The sequence below is a fragment of the Pteronotus mesoamericanus genome, unplaced genomic scaffold (assembly GCF_021234165.1).
Source record: "Pteronotus mesoamericanus isolate MK-2021 breed Mesoamerican mustached bat unplaced genomic scaffold, CSHL_Meso_final scaffold_54, whole genome shotgun sequence".
Lineage (NCBI taxonomy): Eukaryota > Metazoa > Chordata > Mammalia > Chiroptera > Mormoopidae > Pteronotus > Pteronotus mesoamericanus.
In genome coordinates, this window is record NW_026555321.1 from 39661426 (window position 1) to 39679745 (window position 18320).

The 18320-nt window shown below is 42.1% G+C and overlaps 1 protein-coding gene across 1 annotated transcript in view; it reads right to left on the minus strand.

Annotated features, from left to right (window-relative positions):
* ERC2 (ELKS/RAB6-interacting/CAST family member 2) overlaps window positions 1-18320 on the minus strand; it is a 763823-nt gene that overhangs the window by 32242 nt on the left and 713261 nt on the right. Inside the window, exon 15 of the mRNA XM_054595505.1 lies at window positions 16621-16768. Within this exon, the coding sequence (XP_054451480.1) occupies window positions 16621-16768 (148 nt within the window). The remainder of the gene's footprint in view (window positions 1-16620; window positions 16769-18320) is intronic.

Below are 18320 nucleotides of genomic sequence, written 5' to 3' on the forward strand. Positions count from 1 at the left end.
CCTCTTCTGACCACAACCTCAGCCCAAAGCCATCTCAAATATTGCTATTTATATTAAGTTTACAGTTCCTGAATATGCAAGCTGTCTATAGAGAGAGAGAGCAGGCATTTGGCGACACAAGGATTTCCACCTTTGGGGGTTGTTCACCTCCTTCTTTAGACCAATGGCTTCAATATTCTGGTCTGTCAGTCAGATCCATCAGCTTTCTGGTGTCTCTCCCCTGAGATTCTGAATATGTAGGTGGAAAGGCTGGCCCTGGAGTTGGTATTTAATAAAGGTGGGGAAGAAGCTCACCAGGCCATGTCAAAACAGAGCCAGGTTTAGCTGCAGTAAACTATAACCATTTTAAAAATTATGACACCTGTAAATTGTTTTTTGAAAATTTTGCCTTGAAATAGCCAGGAACATTATAGAGAACTAGAAGTTAAAATAATAATCTCTATCACTTTTATATTCTTTCCTGTTATTTTCCACTCTAATTTGTGACCTTCCTTCGTAATCTATGATTTGGTGGGGCATAGCATCAAGACTTTTGGAGTCCCGAGCTGGGAATCAAGCTTAGAAAAGGTCCAATGTTTCTCATCCTCTCTTGTCAGCATGTCACTGCTGAGGGCCAATCAGGAAAGGATTTCCTCTTCCTCTTTTTGAACTTTCTCACATCTTCCTTACCACTGCAAACCCTTCATGCCCATAAAGATCTTGGAATTCTTGGGAATGAAAACCAGCCTGAGTATATACTAACTCTATCCCTGAATAATTGTGGTTTTTGTTTTTGTTTGGTCCAGAAGCTCTTTCTTTGGTTGAGATTTCAGAAGAGTAAAAGATCTGAGAAACATCCCAACATCCTGACAAACTGTCAGGAGAATATTGCTTTAACTGGAGAAGGAGGCCTTCACTTTCCCAGAACTTTCCTTTGCATTCTCTGAGATTGAGAACAAAATATAATACTTAAAAAGACAAACAAATAAACGAAACAACAAACAAACAGGAGTTACACCGAAGATTTACTCAGATGGTTCAAGGTAAGCAGAATAATCTCCTACAAATCAATCAACAGATTGAGCAGAGGGGGGAGATGCCGTGCTGTTTTCTTGATCTGTATCTGGATTCCCAGAGTTCACAGAACATTCCAAAAGTAATTTGGCTTTTGTGCACAGTGCACAGGGACTAACGTTTTTCAACAGAATTTCATAAGGAGATGTGGGGATAATTTTGGGTCCTGCTCTCAGCAGAAACTGAAAATTGGGTGTGGCAAAGAGAATTGGGCTTTTTCATGTGACCACTCCTCTGAAAAACCACCCCAGAGATGAAAAATCGCCTGGCTAACTTCACTGAGAAGTAATGGTGGATTTGCCCAAGAGGATTCCTGCTCATAAAAAATCTGCAAAACAAATCTGTTAGAGCAAACCTGCAATTAGGAACAGAACAAGAATCTCACTTTACTTAAATAATTTTGCAGCTATAATGCCAACTGATTAATAACCCCCTAACCTGATCAGACTTGTCAAACTTGACAAGATTTGAGTCCCCTAAAGGTGATTACTGAGCATGCATGACTGACAACCAAACTACGTGAAATGATGAAAAAAGAAAAAAAGAACAGGACAACAGCTTTCAACCCAAGCAATTTAAAGTACTTGACAATGGTTTCCAACATATAGCTATTTGGCAGCCAAAAGGGAGAATCTATTGTCAAATATATTTTTGGACCAAATTCCAGGAATTGAAGTAAAATGACAGGATGTGCCCAAGGTCATATGTATGTGGGTAACCTGGTAAAGGAATGTGGAATGCCTGACTTTTAGCCAACACCTAGCTCCTTCCGCTTGGAGGAAGGAGGACCAAGATTGAGAAGGATGCTCTGTGAATTCTTGTGGCTGTACCTGCATCCTCATAGACTCTTTCATGCTCAGTGGAGTTGTTATTAAACTAAAGCATCACACATCACTCTAAAATTTTCCTCAGAGAGAAATTCTAGCTTTCAACTTCCTCAATTCTCTTGGTCTTGTTCAGAACATTAATATTTGTTGGACAGCCTGTTTTTTTTTTTAAGTGGGAAGATATTTCAAAAATCAAATATTCTGGTTTGTTTCAAAGAATATGTTCTCAGCTAAAGTCTGAAGCTTTCTTCCTGTGGGGGTGAGCCACGGTTGGCCATGATTCACCAGAGTTTCCACCAGCTAACAATAAAAAATTATGTCCTATTCTCAAGAAATAAAAGAAAAATTATAGTAATGTTGTGCATTTCCTTTTCAGTCCCCAAAGACAATCTGAAGAACTGACTCAACATGCCAAATTAAGCCATGAGAATTTATCCATATCTAATAGGGATTAGCAAATGTTACAACACTGAACATGGCCTTGACATAATTTATATTCCAACTTCTAAGGTGCTGGGTTCAACATGGTCTCATTCCAGCCTTGACATGGGAGGAGATGTAGAGCAGCAGCCCTGCAGTGTCCTCTGAGAGTCCTGATTGTGTGTAGGACAAGCAGGAGGCTCTTCACATGACAGGAGGTTTCTTTTTAGAAAAAAAGTACCCTTGCAACCAGAACGTGGTGATGGAGCTAGAAGAACTAACTACCCAAGGGAGATGCCGGCCTTTCTCCCCTTGAGCCCAAGAGATAACTGTTCTGGAAGCAGAAGACCTGGTGATGGAAGCCACTGTGCCTCTTGCCAAAGCTGGGTGTCCACCTGCAACTTGAAAAACTTTGGAAACAATTCTAAATTACATATTTGGAGTGAGGAAGATTAAGACTCCTGAACTTTGGGCTAGCCAGCTCTGATTGGGTCTCCTCCACTCCATTTCTCATCCATACTTGCCAAAAGCACAAAGAGACAACTGGGACTTTTGCTCATAGAATCTGCTATTAAGATAAATCAGCAACACTTAAGCGTCTTTGGTTCATAAAAAATAGTCCCCTGGAGATAGCTCTTCCCTGTCCAAAATATCAGCTTTTCGTTTCCTTGCCTCACCAAGGATTGCATCACTAGAAAGCTCAGGGACACAGAGGCACTCCCTGGAAGCCCGACCTCATCTGGGAAGCCTCAGAAGACCCTGGCCCCAGCAGACCCCCCAGGAGCCTGCACAAGCGAGACTGGGGCTGGGAGGTCTGGACAGGACACTCCTTTCCTGAAAGGAAGATTTCTGAGCCCATACTGAACTGGGTTCTTTCAAGGCAATGTTTGTACCTTCTTCACTATTTATTTTTCTCCCAGTATAAATCAGGGTCTGGCTCCCAGAGAAGCAGAAGAGGGGGCCTGTTTATGAGCATTGCCACTCAAATTCTTTCTTTTTTAGTCAGGGGAACAAGTCATGTGGAGCAGGTTTGTGTCAAAGGAGTGTCACCAGAGACAGCCTAGGACCATCGTTCCTCAAAGCACAGTGCTTCCTGTGGGGAAGAATGAGATAGCTGTCTTTGCACCTCAGAACTGGGATCAAATCCTGCACATTTTGTAGTCCTCAGGGTAGATGCTTTGTAAGAATGCTTCTCTTTGCATTAGGCAGGAAACAACATACCCATTTAACAGGAACCTAAGTTGACCCCCTCACCATCATATACTTGTAAGTGGAGATTAGTCAGGATTAATTACTTAAACCATATGAGCAAACTTCGGAACCTTCCTCCTTCCCTGTAACCTTTGAAATCTAGAGTTCTCAAATATTTCCTGAGGCAAAAGATGGCAACTCCATTGCAATGGGAAAACAAAGGGACTAAGAGTGCAACCGCTACAAGCAGATTCACTGAGTATCTTTCTTACCATAAAACTGGACTGGTCACATGAAAAGCCTAATTAAAGATACTTTCTTAAGTATCTTTATTTTGAGTATCAAAATAAATAGTGAAGAAGGTACAAACATTGCCTTGAAAGAACCCAGTTCAGTATGGGCTCAGAAATCTTCCTTTCAGGAAAGGAGTGTCCTGTCCAGACCTCCCAGCCCCAGTCTCGCTTGTGCAGGCTCCTGGGGGGTCTGCTGGGGCCAGGGTCTTCTGAGGCTTCCCAGATGAGGTCGGGCTTCCAGGGAGTGCCTCTGTGTCCCTGAGCTTTCTAGTGATGCAATCCTTGGTGAGGCAAGGAAACGAAAAGCTGACCACTTACCAACTCTGTGACCTGGTTTTCCCATCAGTAAAGTAGGGATACTAATGGTACTAGGTCTTCAAGTTTTTGTAAGGATTGTAACAAAACAAGACAATTATAGAACTGTGCCTAGAATACCATTTCTTAAAGAAATGATACTGTGTTAACGTCCTATTGAACAATGTATTCCCCTAATCCACTACAGGCTCTATGAAAGCAAATACTGCCATTTGCCTGTGCATCTTCAAAGTCCTTGTTGTCAGTCGAGTACTCAACATACTATGTGTGCATGCATTGGAATATTCTGTGACTATGAAAACTAAAAGGAGCTCAGAGGTCTCTTTTCTCATTTCCCTCACTTTAGAAATGGGGAAACTGAGGCTGTGAGAGAGAAACAAACGAGGCGCCTGTGGTTTCTCGTTTGCTGGGGTCAGAGCTGAGCTGGAACTCTGATCCTCAGGTCCATTCTCAGACGCTGTACTTTCTCCTACCTGCCAGGGCTTCCCTCATGAGGTGGGCTGCCTTGTTTTGTTTAAACATCTAACATCACACTTTCTAGATGGCTGCTTGTATCGGACATCTCAGAGAGCATTGGGACCCCAAACCCAGGAAGACTGACAACAGAAACTCTGCCTGGACTTGTGACCCACATACCTGCTTCCTATCCTAGCACTCAAAGGGTCTTTGGCACACCCAACGTAGCCCGAAGAAGTAGGGTTTCTGGTTGGCTTCTGAGCTAGGTTTGTAATTCTAGGAGTGCTGGACCATGAGAGAGAGGAAACAAACCAGCCCTGAGATGATCAGTTAATTGGAGGTTTCTGGGCATAAGAGCCACTCTGGATTGAAACCTTCTGAGTTGCCATTCTTGTTCAGTCGATTTTCATTGTTTTCTGAAATGACAGCCTGTCTGTCCAATCTGAACTTGTAACCTCTTTGCACAATTCTATTCCCAGACAGTGTTGAAGATCATCTGAATATAGATTTGCTGGCTGTGTCCGACAGACATTTTCCAATGGCCTATCAGGGCAGAGATAAGAGTGTGGGGTTTTGATCCTTGTGTGTATATTTAAAAAAAATAATAATCTCATCTAAACATTGGTGTTGTGGGGTTCTGGCTCCCCCACCTTGTCAACTCAGCAACTGCACTTGGGTCTGGGATCTGAAAAGAATGGATTCTGACTCTCCTGGCTACAGTCTGTCCCCCCAGGGACTCCCTCTCTGCATAGTGCTCCATGAGGCTCACCCTCCATCTCCCTGCAAGTCTTTGTTCACATGTTGCTTTCTCAGGAAGTGGTCCCAGGAACATCCTATTCAAAATCACCTCCCAGACACCTTACAGTACATCATCTTTATTTTTCAGCATACAATTCATTGCCATCTATCATGCTACACATCTGATGTTTTTGTTTCTATTTGTCCCTTATAGAACACATGCTCCTTTGGGGCAGGGATTTTTGTGTTTTGTTCACTGCAGTGTCCCCAGAGTGCAGACAGTATGTGGCAGATAGTATATGCTCAATAAATATCTGCTGAATGGACTGTCCATTTTTTCCCATGCCTAATCACTCCTCTAAGAAGTATAAAAATCTCCCTCAGCCTCTTGCTCTCTCAGCTTACTGGCCATTTGCATTGTCTACGTAATATTCTACCTCAAACCTGAGAGACATGTTATCAGGCTATGGTTTTGACAAACTTAACACAAACAGATGATGTTTATGTAAAAACTTACAAATATCACGTACTTTATAGGAGAGAGCTATTTCTTAGTTCTCTAAAATCTTTAAAATGACCACAACTCCAATATTTCAACTTTGGGACATTAAACCTAAGAAAAACAATAGAAAAAATAATATTTATGTACTGAGATATTTACCTAGTGTGATTATAAAAGTAAAGAACTAGAAATGAATTAAAATCACAATAGAAGAATGATACAATTAATTATGGCAATGATGGAAATCATATAACCAAGATATATATTTTTGAAGACTTTTAAGGACATGGGAAAATGCATACAACTTTAAATGCTTATAAGGCTAAAAAACAACTTTATTATGTAGTATATCATGTCTCTGTTCAAATATCTATATAGAAAATGGAATGTAGGAAACTATAAATCTTAATGACAGTTATTTCTGAGTGGCAGGAATATGGGTGTTTTTAGTTTTCTTATTTACATTTTTCTAAGTTTCTTTACTGGACATATATTAGTTTTATGATAAAGCATTTATTTATATGCTTCTAACTATGAAAAAACATTTACATAATAAGGATGGTTAAAATTAAGCTCTTGTTACTTTTTTAATATAGTTCATTATTATGGGTTAAATTTTAAAAAAGGTAAATATGGGAGATTCTGGGACTTTTAACTATGCTGTTACTGTGTTGCAGAGAATGAAAAAAGAAAGTGGCATCTTCCCCAAAGAATACAGGGTTGAGTAAGAGTAAATATAAACTACTGAAAATGTTAAGTTCTGCATTTGATAACTCTCTTTCTGTAATTATGAGAAAGGAGGGTGAAAATTCCTATTCCTCTTAAATTATTACTTGAAAAAGCAAAGAGAGAGAACATTGTGAAGCCATTTTGCAACAATGCTGATCAATAACAAAAATCAGTATGATTTATACACTGTTATTCAAGAGGCAGTATGAAGGAAAAAGGACTTTTCTTTCATTTTTGAAATGCAGCATCAGGAAGACACAAGGGCAGGAAGTCAGATCTTTTTTCAATTCATTTGAAATGATAAGGTGAAGACAGCCTGAAAGGACTTTTAATTATACGATGAGAGGAAGGAAAGGAGGGAGAGAGAGAAAGGGACCAGGAGGAACCTGTTTTTATATGTTAACTGATGAAGAAGAAAATGGAAAACTGAAGGGAAAAATGGTTTTCAAGCAGATATCTTGAGAATAAAATACAAAAGCTACAACAGGCAAATGCAAACATTTCATGCTGGAGACCAAAGCTGCAGCCACTTGATCAAGCCCACAGCCTTCCCCTCCACCCCACCCCCAACAGCGATGATGGTGATGGGTGATGCCTGGTGATGCAGGATGAGATAAGTCTCTCCCCAGCTGAACATGTGACCTCAGGTCATGGGTAGGGGCCAGCAGGGGCTCTGGGGAGGGGCTGAGAATGGTGCTCAGTGTCGCAGAAGAAAGCCTTCTTTTTATGTGGGTTTTTAGCACCATTGCATGGGGGCTGTGACCTAAACTAGGTATTGCACCAACTTGGGGCCATCTGCTGGGAAGAGCCTGGATGAGCTTTGGAGTGAGACCCTACACAGGCTGTAGCATCTTTACCCAGTTCCTGGACCTCAGTTTCCTCATCTCTAAAATGGAATGAATAACATCTGGTTTTCAGAGTTGTGAGTACTAAGATAATATATTTAAAGTCATCCCTATTCGTGGTCAGGTACACAGTAAGAATTCAAATATTTTAGTTCCTCCCACTCTAAAATGTGAGCATCAAAACTGTTATGAAGAGCAAGAACACTGGACACATTACACCCACACTTGTCCTCATGCAGTGATGTCAATGTAAGATCCCTCGAATCTGCGCCATGCAACAGCAGGGTCCCTCTCTTCCCACACTAGGGTGGCTCTGGTGGCGGACGTCTTGGGAACCTTCCTCCATATACACTCTCTGCTTTGGTGGTGGATCCGAATGTTTTTGGAGGCAGTCATGAACAGGTTAAAGTTGAGGGGATTTCAAACATGTCTAATCCAATAAGAGGCTTGGTAAAACATGCGTTATCACTTAAAGAATAAATGTTTAAAAATAGAGCACAGATGTGAAATTTGAATAAAAAAAAAGAGAGGGAGACAGCGCGTGAGAGATCTTCTTGGCACTTGTACACTAGTCTCTGTTTTGGTCACCTTCAGCTAAGCCTGCTATTCTGATGTGCTCTGCCAACTGCTAGATGCTGTGGGGGTGCTTCAAATTACTGAAGCAAAGTTGGCAAATCGCTCTATAACTTAAAAGTCAGACCCATCTCTCCTTTTTTATGTCTCTAAAAGTGGGGTAAGAAAATGGTAAAGTTCGTCTTTTCATATTTTTCAGTTAAAAAGATATATTTGAAAAACAAAGAATAAGTTATTCTAAAAACTAGAACTATTTACACTAGGGTTCTTGAGAACTTAAGAGAAAGTATTGTGGTTTAATAGGCATTTGTCACAAAAGATAGTCTATGGATTGGTAATCATAAAATTCATAAGAATGCCTGCTTCTGTAGGAAGCATTCCATGACCCCCGCAGAACACAAAGATTTTTGAATTTGGGTAACACTGCTATATCCCCAAACAGCAATTTGCCCTGTTACTTATTTCATGAGCTGTCTTTTCTTGGTGGTAGAAATGATAAAACCCCAGGCTCAGAAACAAAGTCAATACCTCCTTCTACAGCCCGACACAGTCCCACTACAGGCTCTCCATCGATGATTAGGAAAGAGAACAAAAGCAGTTTTTAAAACATGGCTTTGTTCAAATGAAAGACTCAGAAAGTAATCCATTAGAGTCAGCTTGATAAACTTCTAAAGGGATTTGAAAAACAAGGATTCTCAGAGAAAATACTTCGCTTCTACAAATCTTTGAGTATTATTTTGTGTAGCCCCTGGCAAACTGAATGGATTCCCTGAGTAGAGGGGTGGAGGCCCAAGCAGCCTAGAATAAGGAATGTCACCAGGCTCAGAAAGCTAACAAATGTCCTGACCAATTACCTGGACCCTAAGAGAAAACTGCTTCCAGTAGCACAGAGCAGTTTTACCTCCATGAGAATGTCCTGCCCTTGGCCTGCTGAGGAGAGATCTGAGTATTTCTTTTTCAAAGGTGGTTCTCTACAACATACTGTGAGTATACTTTGCATTGAAGTCAATGATAAATAGAGATGTGGCCAGATTCTACCAGTGGGACATGAAAAGCTTAACCCAAAATGAGTCTGCAGTGAAAACCAATGCATTTGCATTTCAGCAATTCGATCTGGGGCAAGTCTGTGATGCATTACAATGCTGGGATCAAATCAAGCTTTTCTGGAGCTCATCCAACCACAACATGAGGCTATGGGAACCCTACTGCATGGAGTTCGTCCACTGCTGTTTAATTGTGCTCACCTCCTGAACCACAAAGGGTAATTCAAAGTCATCTGCATACAATACAATGGACCTCTAAGTAGGAAGCACAACCTACGGTGGCCTCCCGTAGAGGGAAAGAACTGTCTGAGCAACCATCCTACTCAGGAACTTACCACTCCCCCTGACAGGACGGTTCTACCCCTGCCAACGTCCAAGTCTGACTAGGATCTCATTCTTAATAACCAGCTTTCCTGAACACTTTCAGGGCCAGCTCTGCCTTCTCCTGTTCTTGGCCACAGCTGCCTGGATAATTTTTGAAGACAGTGCTAAGACTTTCTGGATGACATAGGGGAGAAGGACACTCTAACCAAATAGATTAAACTATAAGGACCTGAAGTAACCTCCAGAATGTTGCCCTGGGTGTGGGATTTTTCTTCTCTGCAAACTCTGGGGGGAAACCAGAGAACCACTGGACTCATCTCCTGGTCTTAACACTTTCCTGCTACCAACTGACCAGGATGTTTGCTGGTAGCCAAAAGCAATGCCCAGAGCTGGCAGAAAGGGAAAAGAAAACCAAGTACAATTTATCTCTGATCACAAAAGTATTTTAACCAGTTCTGAGAAATAAGCTGGTTCTAATTTTAACTAAACAATAGTGTCTGGCCCTCATTTTAAAAAGGCATTTTCATCAAGGATGTGCATATCACTACTTCAACACACAAGGGAGCATTTGGGAATAAGGCTTAGGGGGTAAGATTTAGTTTTAAGCTTTCTTCAAAAATCCTTTAGCAGCAGGAAAATTCAATGATTTCAGAATTAATTATTTTGATGTCAGTCCTTTCTTCAAGGGTGGAGGAAGAGTTGGAGGAATTGGATCCAAGACACAAAAGAAGGAAAGATGGTAATTTTTAATAATATTTTCAGAACCACTCTCCTTAAAGAAAGAACAAACTCATTCCCAGTTGAGACCCTCTTCTAAAACTGCAAAAAATCTGGAAGCCAGATTCTTTTTTAAGAAAAAGGTAGAGTAAAATTATCAGGGGTATATGCTTGTGAAGGGATGGAATTGGAAAGGATACAAAAGTTGGATAGGCTTATCTGCCTACTACCAAACTATAATTAATCCTTTATCTTTTTTATGCAACATGTAACAGAAAGTTAATCAGTATTGCTCTCTTACCTTTACACCGTACTCAGCCAACAACCCATGTTTGCGTCAACACCTGAAGAGTATTGTAAAGATCCTTTTGTTGTTAAGCATAGTTGGAATTTCTGAACTCATTTCATGTCATCTTCTCTGGCTCTCCTGACAGATGTTTAACAGGAGTTTAGATATTTCTAAGCAATTTGACTTATGAGACACTCAGTTTTCAGGGGTAAAATGGAAGGGCTCCCTTCCTAAAAAGTAATCTCCGTCACATCCAGAAACTCAGTGGCATTTTAATCAAGAAGAATCCCCCCTGCCAAATTGGAGGGGATTTGAACTAGAATATGAAGAAGTTCAAAGAAAAGGTTCAAAATGGTCACAACTGCAAATAATTAAAGTATGAGAAAAGGCATTTCTGTAAAGTGTCTTGCAACATGGCAAGAAAGGTTATACACCATTCTATGGTTATCATTTGGCAAGTAGGTCTCATCTCTCCTACAAACTCCTGTAGGTTGGTGGCATCTGCCTAGAATATTGGAGTAAGAAGAATTATGAGGTTAACTCTTATTTTAAAGTCATTATTGATCAAAGATGTATGTCTATTTTTTAAATAAGCTGCCCTGAAAATTCATTTATTCATTCACTATACATTTAACAAATAACTACTGAATGCCCACTATGTGCTAGCTGTTGTGCTAGGCCTGCAGATGAATGGTCAGTAGAAAAAGTCATGAGGCCACATTCTCAGTCCTCATGAAGCTCATAAACTAGCATGGCAGAGAGTCACTATATAAATAATCACAAAAAACAAATGTATCTGTTACAGTGTAATCAAGTGATGTACACATGCTATAGGAGTGCCAAATTGGGGATTTGACTCAACTGAGAAAGTTCCAAAAGGTGTTCCTGAAAGTCATGTGGAGCTAAGATGGAAAGGATGAGTGTGCATTAAGTAGGTGAGGAAAAGAAGGAAATGTGTTCCAAGCAGAGGGAATCACATGTACAAAGCAGAGAGCACACTGGTCTGAATTTGTCTCTATCCCAACAATGAGGCAAGCCAGGGAAGGTGTTCTTCCAGAAGCGAGGGCTAGAGGATGGTGAGTATCTTAAGATTTATCTTTAGAAAAGATCATGCTTCTGCCCACTGAAGTTTGAGAACCTCTGGCCAGTCCTGGAAGCTGGCGGCATTTCCCCAAGGCACAACCATCACCCTGAGCATGGTGGTGGCCACTACTGTCCATCTGCCAGCCTCCTTGCAGCAAGCAGAGTGCAGAAGTTTGGACTCCAATGGTAAGTTGTTGTGATTGCCAGAAAGTCAGGGAGGGGATTTTGTCGTAGGCTCTTGTCACTCCTCTATTTGAAAACTTCATCAGCCATGATAAGCAAATTCTGGCATTAGTTTTCTGTGGTTACAATAAAAGTGGCAATGCTTTTTTAAATGCAAGCTAAGCACTGGGATCTCTTGGATGCTGGAGCCAGGGGATTTGGAGAATGGGCTGAGTTAGGCAGGCTTAAACAGAGAGCTCACAGTGGTACCTGAGGGAGACCTCCCTCTTCTAAGGCTACATGGCTGGTGTACTCTGCTTCCTAATTGCAGAAAATTTCTGCTCCCAAACATAGCATTTGTAGAAGATTTTGCACTGGATATTCCCTCTGCCAGGACACTCTTCCCTAGATCTCCACAGGGCTCAATCCCTCACCCACTTCAAGTCTTTGCTCAAATATCTCCTTCCCAGTGAGGCCTGCTCCATCTACCCTATTTTACAGTGTCACCCATGTGTCAGTCTTATCTTGGCATTTCTGTTCTCCCTTACATTGGTCTATACTTTTATTTTTCTATCATACAATTTATTTATTAATTATGTTCACGATTTGTTACTTTTCTTTCCCCCAATTATAAACTCCATGAGAAAGGGGACTTCATCTATTTTGTCACTCACGTATTCAAAAAATGCCTAGCATTCTAACACAGAGAAGGCACTCAATGAATAGCTGTTGAATTGAAGTCCACTGTGGCACTTGGTCGTGCCAGGCTACCCACTTCCTCTCATCATTGTGCCCCTAGGCAGCTTGGGAGCCACAGGCTGATGCATTGGCACTGGGCTCCTCTGATGGCATCTGTGCAGGTGCTAATCCATGGCTCACAGTGTGGCTTTAGAGAGGCAGTGTTAAGCCCAGCAAAGAGCAGTGTCAGAACCCCGAAAACAGTGGGGCACAACCCTGCACTGCCAGGTATGAGTGGGATGAGAGTAGCTGAGTCATCTGGTTCCTGAGCCTTGTTCTGATCAACTAAAAAATGAGGATGATGCTTTCCTCTTTGGGCCAGATAAAATATCTGTGGGGATGAACATCTAGAATCTGGCAGAGAGCCTAGCACATAGTAGGTATGCAATATGCTAGTTGGTTGATTATGAGGAAAACATGAGATAATGTTTATAAACTTATGTATATTTAAAGCACCGGGTATAGAGCCTAGCATGTGGGAATCATACATTCATTCATACAACAAATATTGATTGAGTTCCTACTATGCGCTTGGCAAAGTACAATGATTGTAGGGATTGTTGTACAAGCTACCCATGTCCAGTCACTGCGATTGCCATGGGCAGTACGGAATCCTTCTGCATGAGGTGAAACAAGACCAAGAGGCAGTTGGGAAGAGGGCAGCATCTCTCATGACCCTGTCTGCCTCAGCATCCTTGGAGAATGTTGGACAGATGAATACCCAGACCTCTGGCCTTCCTGTTCCATTGTCCTGGGTGTCTAAAACAGCTCTGCTCTCCCAAGTCAGCCATGTAGGTGATAACTGAGGTCTATCCAGTTATCACCTCTCCCAGAGATGCCCTCTGTTACTGATGTCTATGTGGACTGGATACAGAAACCAAGCAAATTTAATAATAAGTCTATTCAATGCAGGCTGAGAGCTGAGGGCTAGAGTTCCTGGCATATCTGCTCACTGGTCCCAAGTGCTTGGGTTTGAGTGTAGGGAGAATGTCTGTCTGCTCATTCTTCCACAGTTCAAAAGTATGTTCTCTGAACTTTGTTCAATGAGTTGTGACTGCCAGGCATGTGAACAGTAGCAATGATGAAATCAAAATCAAACTGTCTCTGAGGGTTGGAAGTGATAAAATAAATTATTAATAGTAGTAGTAGCAACAGCACCTCATAAATATTCAGCACTTATCGTGTCCTAGCCATACACAAATTACTTCTATATATTACCTCTCACAACAATCCATTTAATTACATAGGTTATTTGCTCAATTTACAGATGAGAAAACTGAGGTTCAGGGAGGTTTAGTTTCTTGCCATGATTGCTCGGCTAACAAGTGCTGGAAGCGAGATTCACCCTAAGCAATTCAACTCCAGATGGCACTTGCAAAATCCTTTTGTGCTTGTGTGGCAAAGGGTCTCTTCCTGCCTCATGGTGCATCCAGCTGTGAAGCCTGAACAAGGCACCAAACCTCTCTGGATATGGTGCCTTGTTCATGTGCAAGAATGAGCAATGATGTCCTTTGTAGGAGTATCAGTCCTTCAGTTGTTTTGAGAGTTCATTAGTTTACGTTTGTAAAGCCCTCACACCCATACCTGCCACTGGCATGTGGTGAGAACCAAACAGTATTAGTAATTACAGATGTGATTAAATAGCCTGAGTCTAAGAGCTCTAGGCAGATCCCACTCTTTGTGAATGGCTGGAAAACATTCTTAAATGAGGATTTTGGCAGCTAAACTTTGGGAACCTCACACTTTCTGGAATACCCTACTGGTTGTCATTCTGAATTCCTTCCTGAACTTGGTAGGGCATGTGTGGACTCAGGAGGGCTACCCAAAACCCAAGCTCTATTGCTTACAAGCTGTGTGTGCTGGGCTGGTTATTCCACAGTCTGAGTCTCAGCTATACCCCTAGAAAAGAAAGGTAACCCTGGTACTCATACCACAGGGCTACTGTGAGGACTGCAGGACAAAATCCTCCGGACACTGGATACACATCCTGGCATAGAGCAAACACTTAATAAAAGGAGGGTGCTTCTATAAGCAAATTAATCATTATTCTTAGACTCATTATCATGCACAAGAAGAATAAATAAATTGATGTGCCTTTTCTTGCTCTGTGGTGGGTAGGGTACAGGGAATGATTTCAAACCTAAATCACCAAGGAGCCCATCCTCCTCCTTTGCTGCCTCTTTTTCCACAACAGCCCTCCAGACCCTGCCCTGGCCCAGGCAGGAGCCTACTTCTGCATGGCTGGTGTTTCCCAAAGGTGCCCCATGATACCCAAAACCGAGCCTGTAGTGAATAATGAAGGCTTTGTGCAGTTTCCCAGGAGCAAATTGAAGGGCTACACTCAATCCTTCCTGGAATCCAGGAGTGTATTTTCATGATACTGAGAAAGAAAAAAGCAGCCTTAAAAAAAGTTCCTTACTGGGAAAAGTACAGGGATATATGAGGAGCAAAGTATCTAAGAGACAGAAGGAAAAATATAATTCACTATGGATGACAGTAAGTCCTCTGGCAGCCTTGGAGCTGCAGCAACGCCAGGCCATTTCAGAAGAGCTGGCCTTGTAAGGGCGGTCACCAAGTCTGGAACCCTTGGTAAACATATAATAAGTGAAAGTACACTACAAATCAAAATATAATGCTATCATTTACAGTCCCAGACTTTATGCCTACCAAGTACTGAAAATCATCAGAAGAGGTGAAGGTCAAGATAGGATGTAGCTCTTATACACCCCCACCCCCGTGGCAGGGGCAAGTGTTTCCTTAGCAACTGACTGACCTGAGACCTTTGGATCATGTATGCATCGTAGCTGGACCCGTGGTACTTGGCCGTAATATCTGGGCTGTAGCAAGCATCACAAGTGCATGGTATATTCGAGCTCAGGGCCTGTTTCCTAGGTCTATAAACCTGTGGGAGAAAGCTACAATGGTTAGGTGCAGGAGGGGAAGGCGCAGAGTGCACAGGGAAGGAATTAGGAAAAATTAAAGGAGGAGGCTCATCTTGATTTTCTGTGGCCAAGTGGGTGAAAAACCCAGTGCAGAAGATGCACAGCCCCAAACAAAGAGGTCAGATGGAAGTGCAACCCCCGGGGCCAGCGCTAGCAAGGCATGCTGCTCTGTGGAATGACCCCAATGTCTGGCAGTGACTGGGACCCTTCCTCTGCAGGAGAAGGCGCCCAGGCATGGTGGTGCTCTCTCTCTTTCAGCAAGGCAAGCCCCGTGAGAAATGGACTCTGGTTCAGGGCCAAAGGATGCCTTTTCCTTCCTGAGGAGGGAGGGTTGGCTGGGCTTCCCTTCCACTCACCTTGTACCTGTGCTCAGCCCAGATCAGCCTAGCAGGCAGCGATCCAGTCCTGGGGCTGAAATCAATGTGGACACACTCTACCTGGTACAATGTGGCATTTGGAGAGTTTCAGAGCCACATGTGACCCAACCTAAGATGTGGCAGCCACCTTGTGAGGCCACAGACCATTGAGCCATAATATTTGTTGGCTTTTCATAAGAAGCTAGAATCTGAGTGAATATCTTTAACCATTGCTTCCTAAAGCCCCCAAGTTAGATAAAGAGGAGAAATAATGTCTGAAGATTTTAGGGATGATTTTATAATATGCTTCAGGTACAATTATTTCCACTTAAGTCACTTCCAGAAAACCCTATAGAAAGTAGAGGACTTTCTGCACAAATTAGGACTTTGTCCCTCCTTCCTTTTCCCTCAGAAGAAATATTGTGGCCTAGTGAGAAGGAAAAGACAGGATAATGGGATAAAGAGGTGATAAAAAGAATAATTCAACTGAATAGTGGCCGGGAGGTCTCCAATCATAGCCTGGCAGTGCCAGGGCTGGTAAGTGCTCCTCAGCCGAAAGGCCCAGGAGGAAATAGTTGAAGAACCAAAGTCAGAAGTATGTGAGAAAGAAATTCAAAGAACTGGTTGAGGGGAGTTTTTTATAGGGCCCAAAGAGTGAGCAAGACAAAAGACAACGAATAGAGAATGTGCCCAGAATTTAATTAGTAGTTTCTAGGATTTAGTCAGAAGTCATACAAAGTCCACGGGAAGGAAGAGAGCTGAGAGCTATTTCTGGGGACATGATGCTAATACAAAAGAAAGAAAACAGCACTGGTTGCAAACTACACAAGCCCAAGCACATGCACATCCACACAGAAAAGCAGTAAATGGTGTTCCAGTGGCAACTCGGGCAACTTCACGCCTACCTGTTTTTAGCTGTTTGAGCCTGCAGGATGGGCATGGGAAAATGAAGAGTAGCTAAACCCAGAGAAAGCACCCAAGGACCAAACCCAGCAAAACACACCTTCCGTGCAGGAGGCCCCACCTGCTGCTTTAACTGATGTACCAGTCGGTCTTTCTCCCGCTTGAGGGCCATGACTTCTTCCTGTGTCTTTTTCTTTTTGGAGGCAGACAATTCCAGCAAGGCAATGTTCGCATCTTTTTCACTGATTGCCGCAAGCAGTGCTTCCTGTCTGGTAAAATAAAGATTATTGTGGTAATTTTTATAAAGTGAAAAAAAAATAAGCATTTAGAATTGAAATCAGCAACAAAGTATTGTCTCAATGGGAAGGAATTATGGATAATGTTTAAGACAAACTACCTCCTTGACTCTGAATGGACAAAGTTGTATGAGTCAGAATCCCTGAGACCCCACAGACTGTGTGCCCTCTAAACAAGGCATCTTTCAGTGGCTTCATAGGTATATCTGCATATGAGAAATGAAGAGATTCAATATGACCATTCACTTCTAAAACATTTTCACCCATCTACCCATCTGTCCATCCAGTCATTCATCTATATGCCTAGCCATCCTTTCTTCCATCCATCTGTCCATCCATCCATCCATTCATTTGTTAGGTAAAGTTCTATGAACTCAAGACAACCCAGCAAAATCGGGCAGCAACTTCAACATCAAATATCGTTTCTTTTCCTGCAAGATTTTTTTTGAAGGCGGGCAGAGATATTTACTGAGGTTCCCTTTCCATTTCCAATGCAATTAGTGATTCTCCCTTGCCATTCCACAAAAAAACCACTCCTTCCTCAGTATTCTTTATCTCAGTAATCACAGCACCACCCACCAAGTAGCCTAAGCCTCAACTTAAAGTCTTCCTTGATTCCTTTCCTTCCTTCTCCACCCAGAGACAATCAACAACTTCAGTAGGTTTTACTCCAAAATACGTCCCTTATCTAAAGTTATCTACTGTCTAGGAAATAAATGTTTCCCAACAACCAGCATTTACTCACATAGATCATCCACTGGTCTCCCTGGTACAGAGGCCAAAGTAATCCGTAAAAACATTGTAAGTCTGGATTCCACCATCCTGTTCCATGAAAAATCCATTGCATCACTCATTAAACTTCAAATCCAGACCCTTTACTGATGTCTGCAACTCGTTACACCAACTGGCCCTAACCACCTCTGTGAGGTCATCTTTTTCCATTTCTCCTTCTTCAATCATTAGGCTCCAGCACATTCTGTTCTTGAGCTCTTTTTTCATCCTTGAAAATGTTACACTTGTTCTCACCTCATAAGCTTTGTCTCTGCCATTCCCTCTGACTAAAATGGCTTCACCTCATGCAGCTCCTTACCCTTCAGGTCTCAGCACAATGTATCCCCCTCAGAAAAGCCATAGCCAGGGGCCCCCCTGGCAGTCTTGCCACCTTTCCCCTTGTGACCAACGCTGCTGTCCTGTCACATTATACTTCTCTGTCCCCCGCCCCATAGAACTCTTCACTATTTGGAAGGATCTTAGACATTTATGATTTTTTCTCATCTGCCGTGCGTATCACCAATTTTCTAGCTTCTAGAGGAGCACTGAGCACAGAGTGGGGGTCAAAATTGTTTGTTCAAGGAATACAAAAATTCGCTTTATACTTTTCAAAAACTTTGAAGACACCAACATACACTTCCTCTCACTTAAAAAAAAATTACAATGTTTTGATTCCTGATTACACTCTGATCACTGCTTACTCAGTAAAGTGTTAAAGTTGCCTTCTCCCATTTTATAGTCCAATCATCTGGCA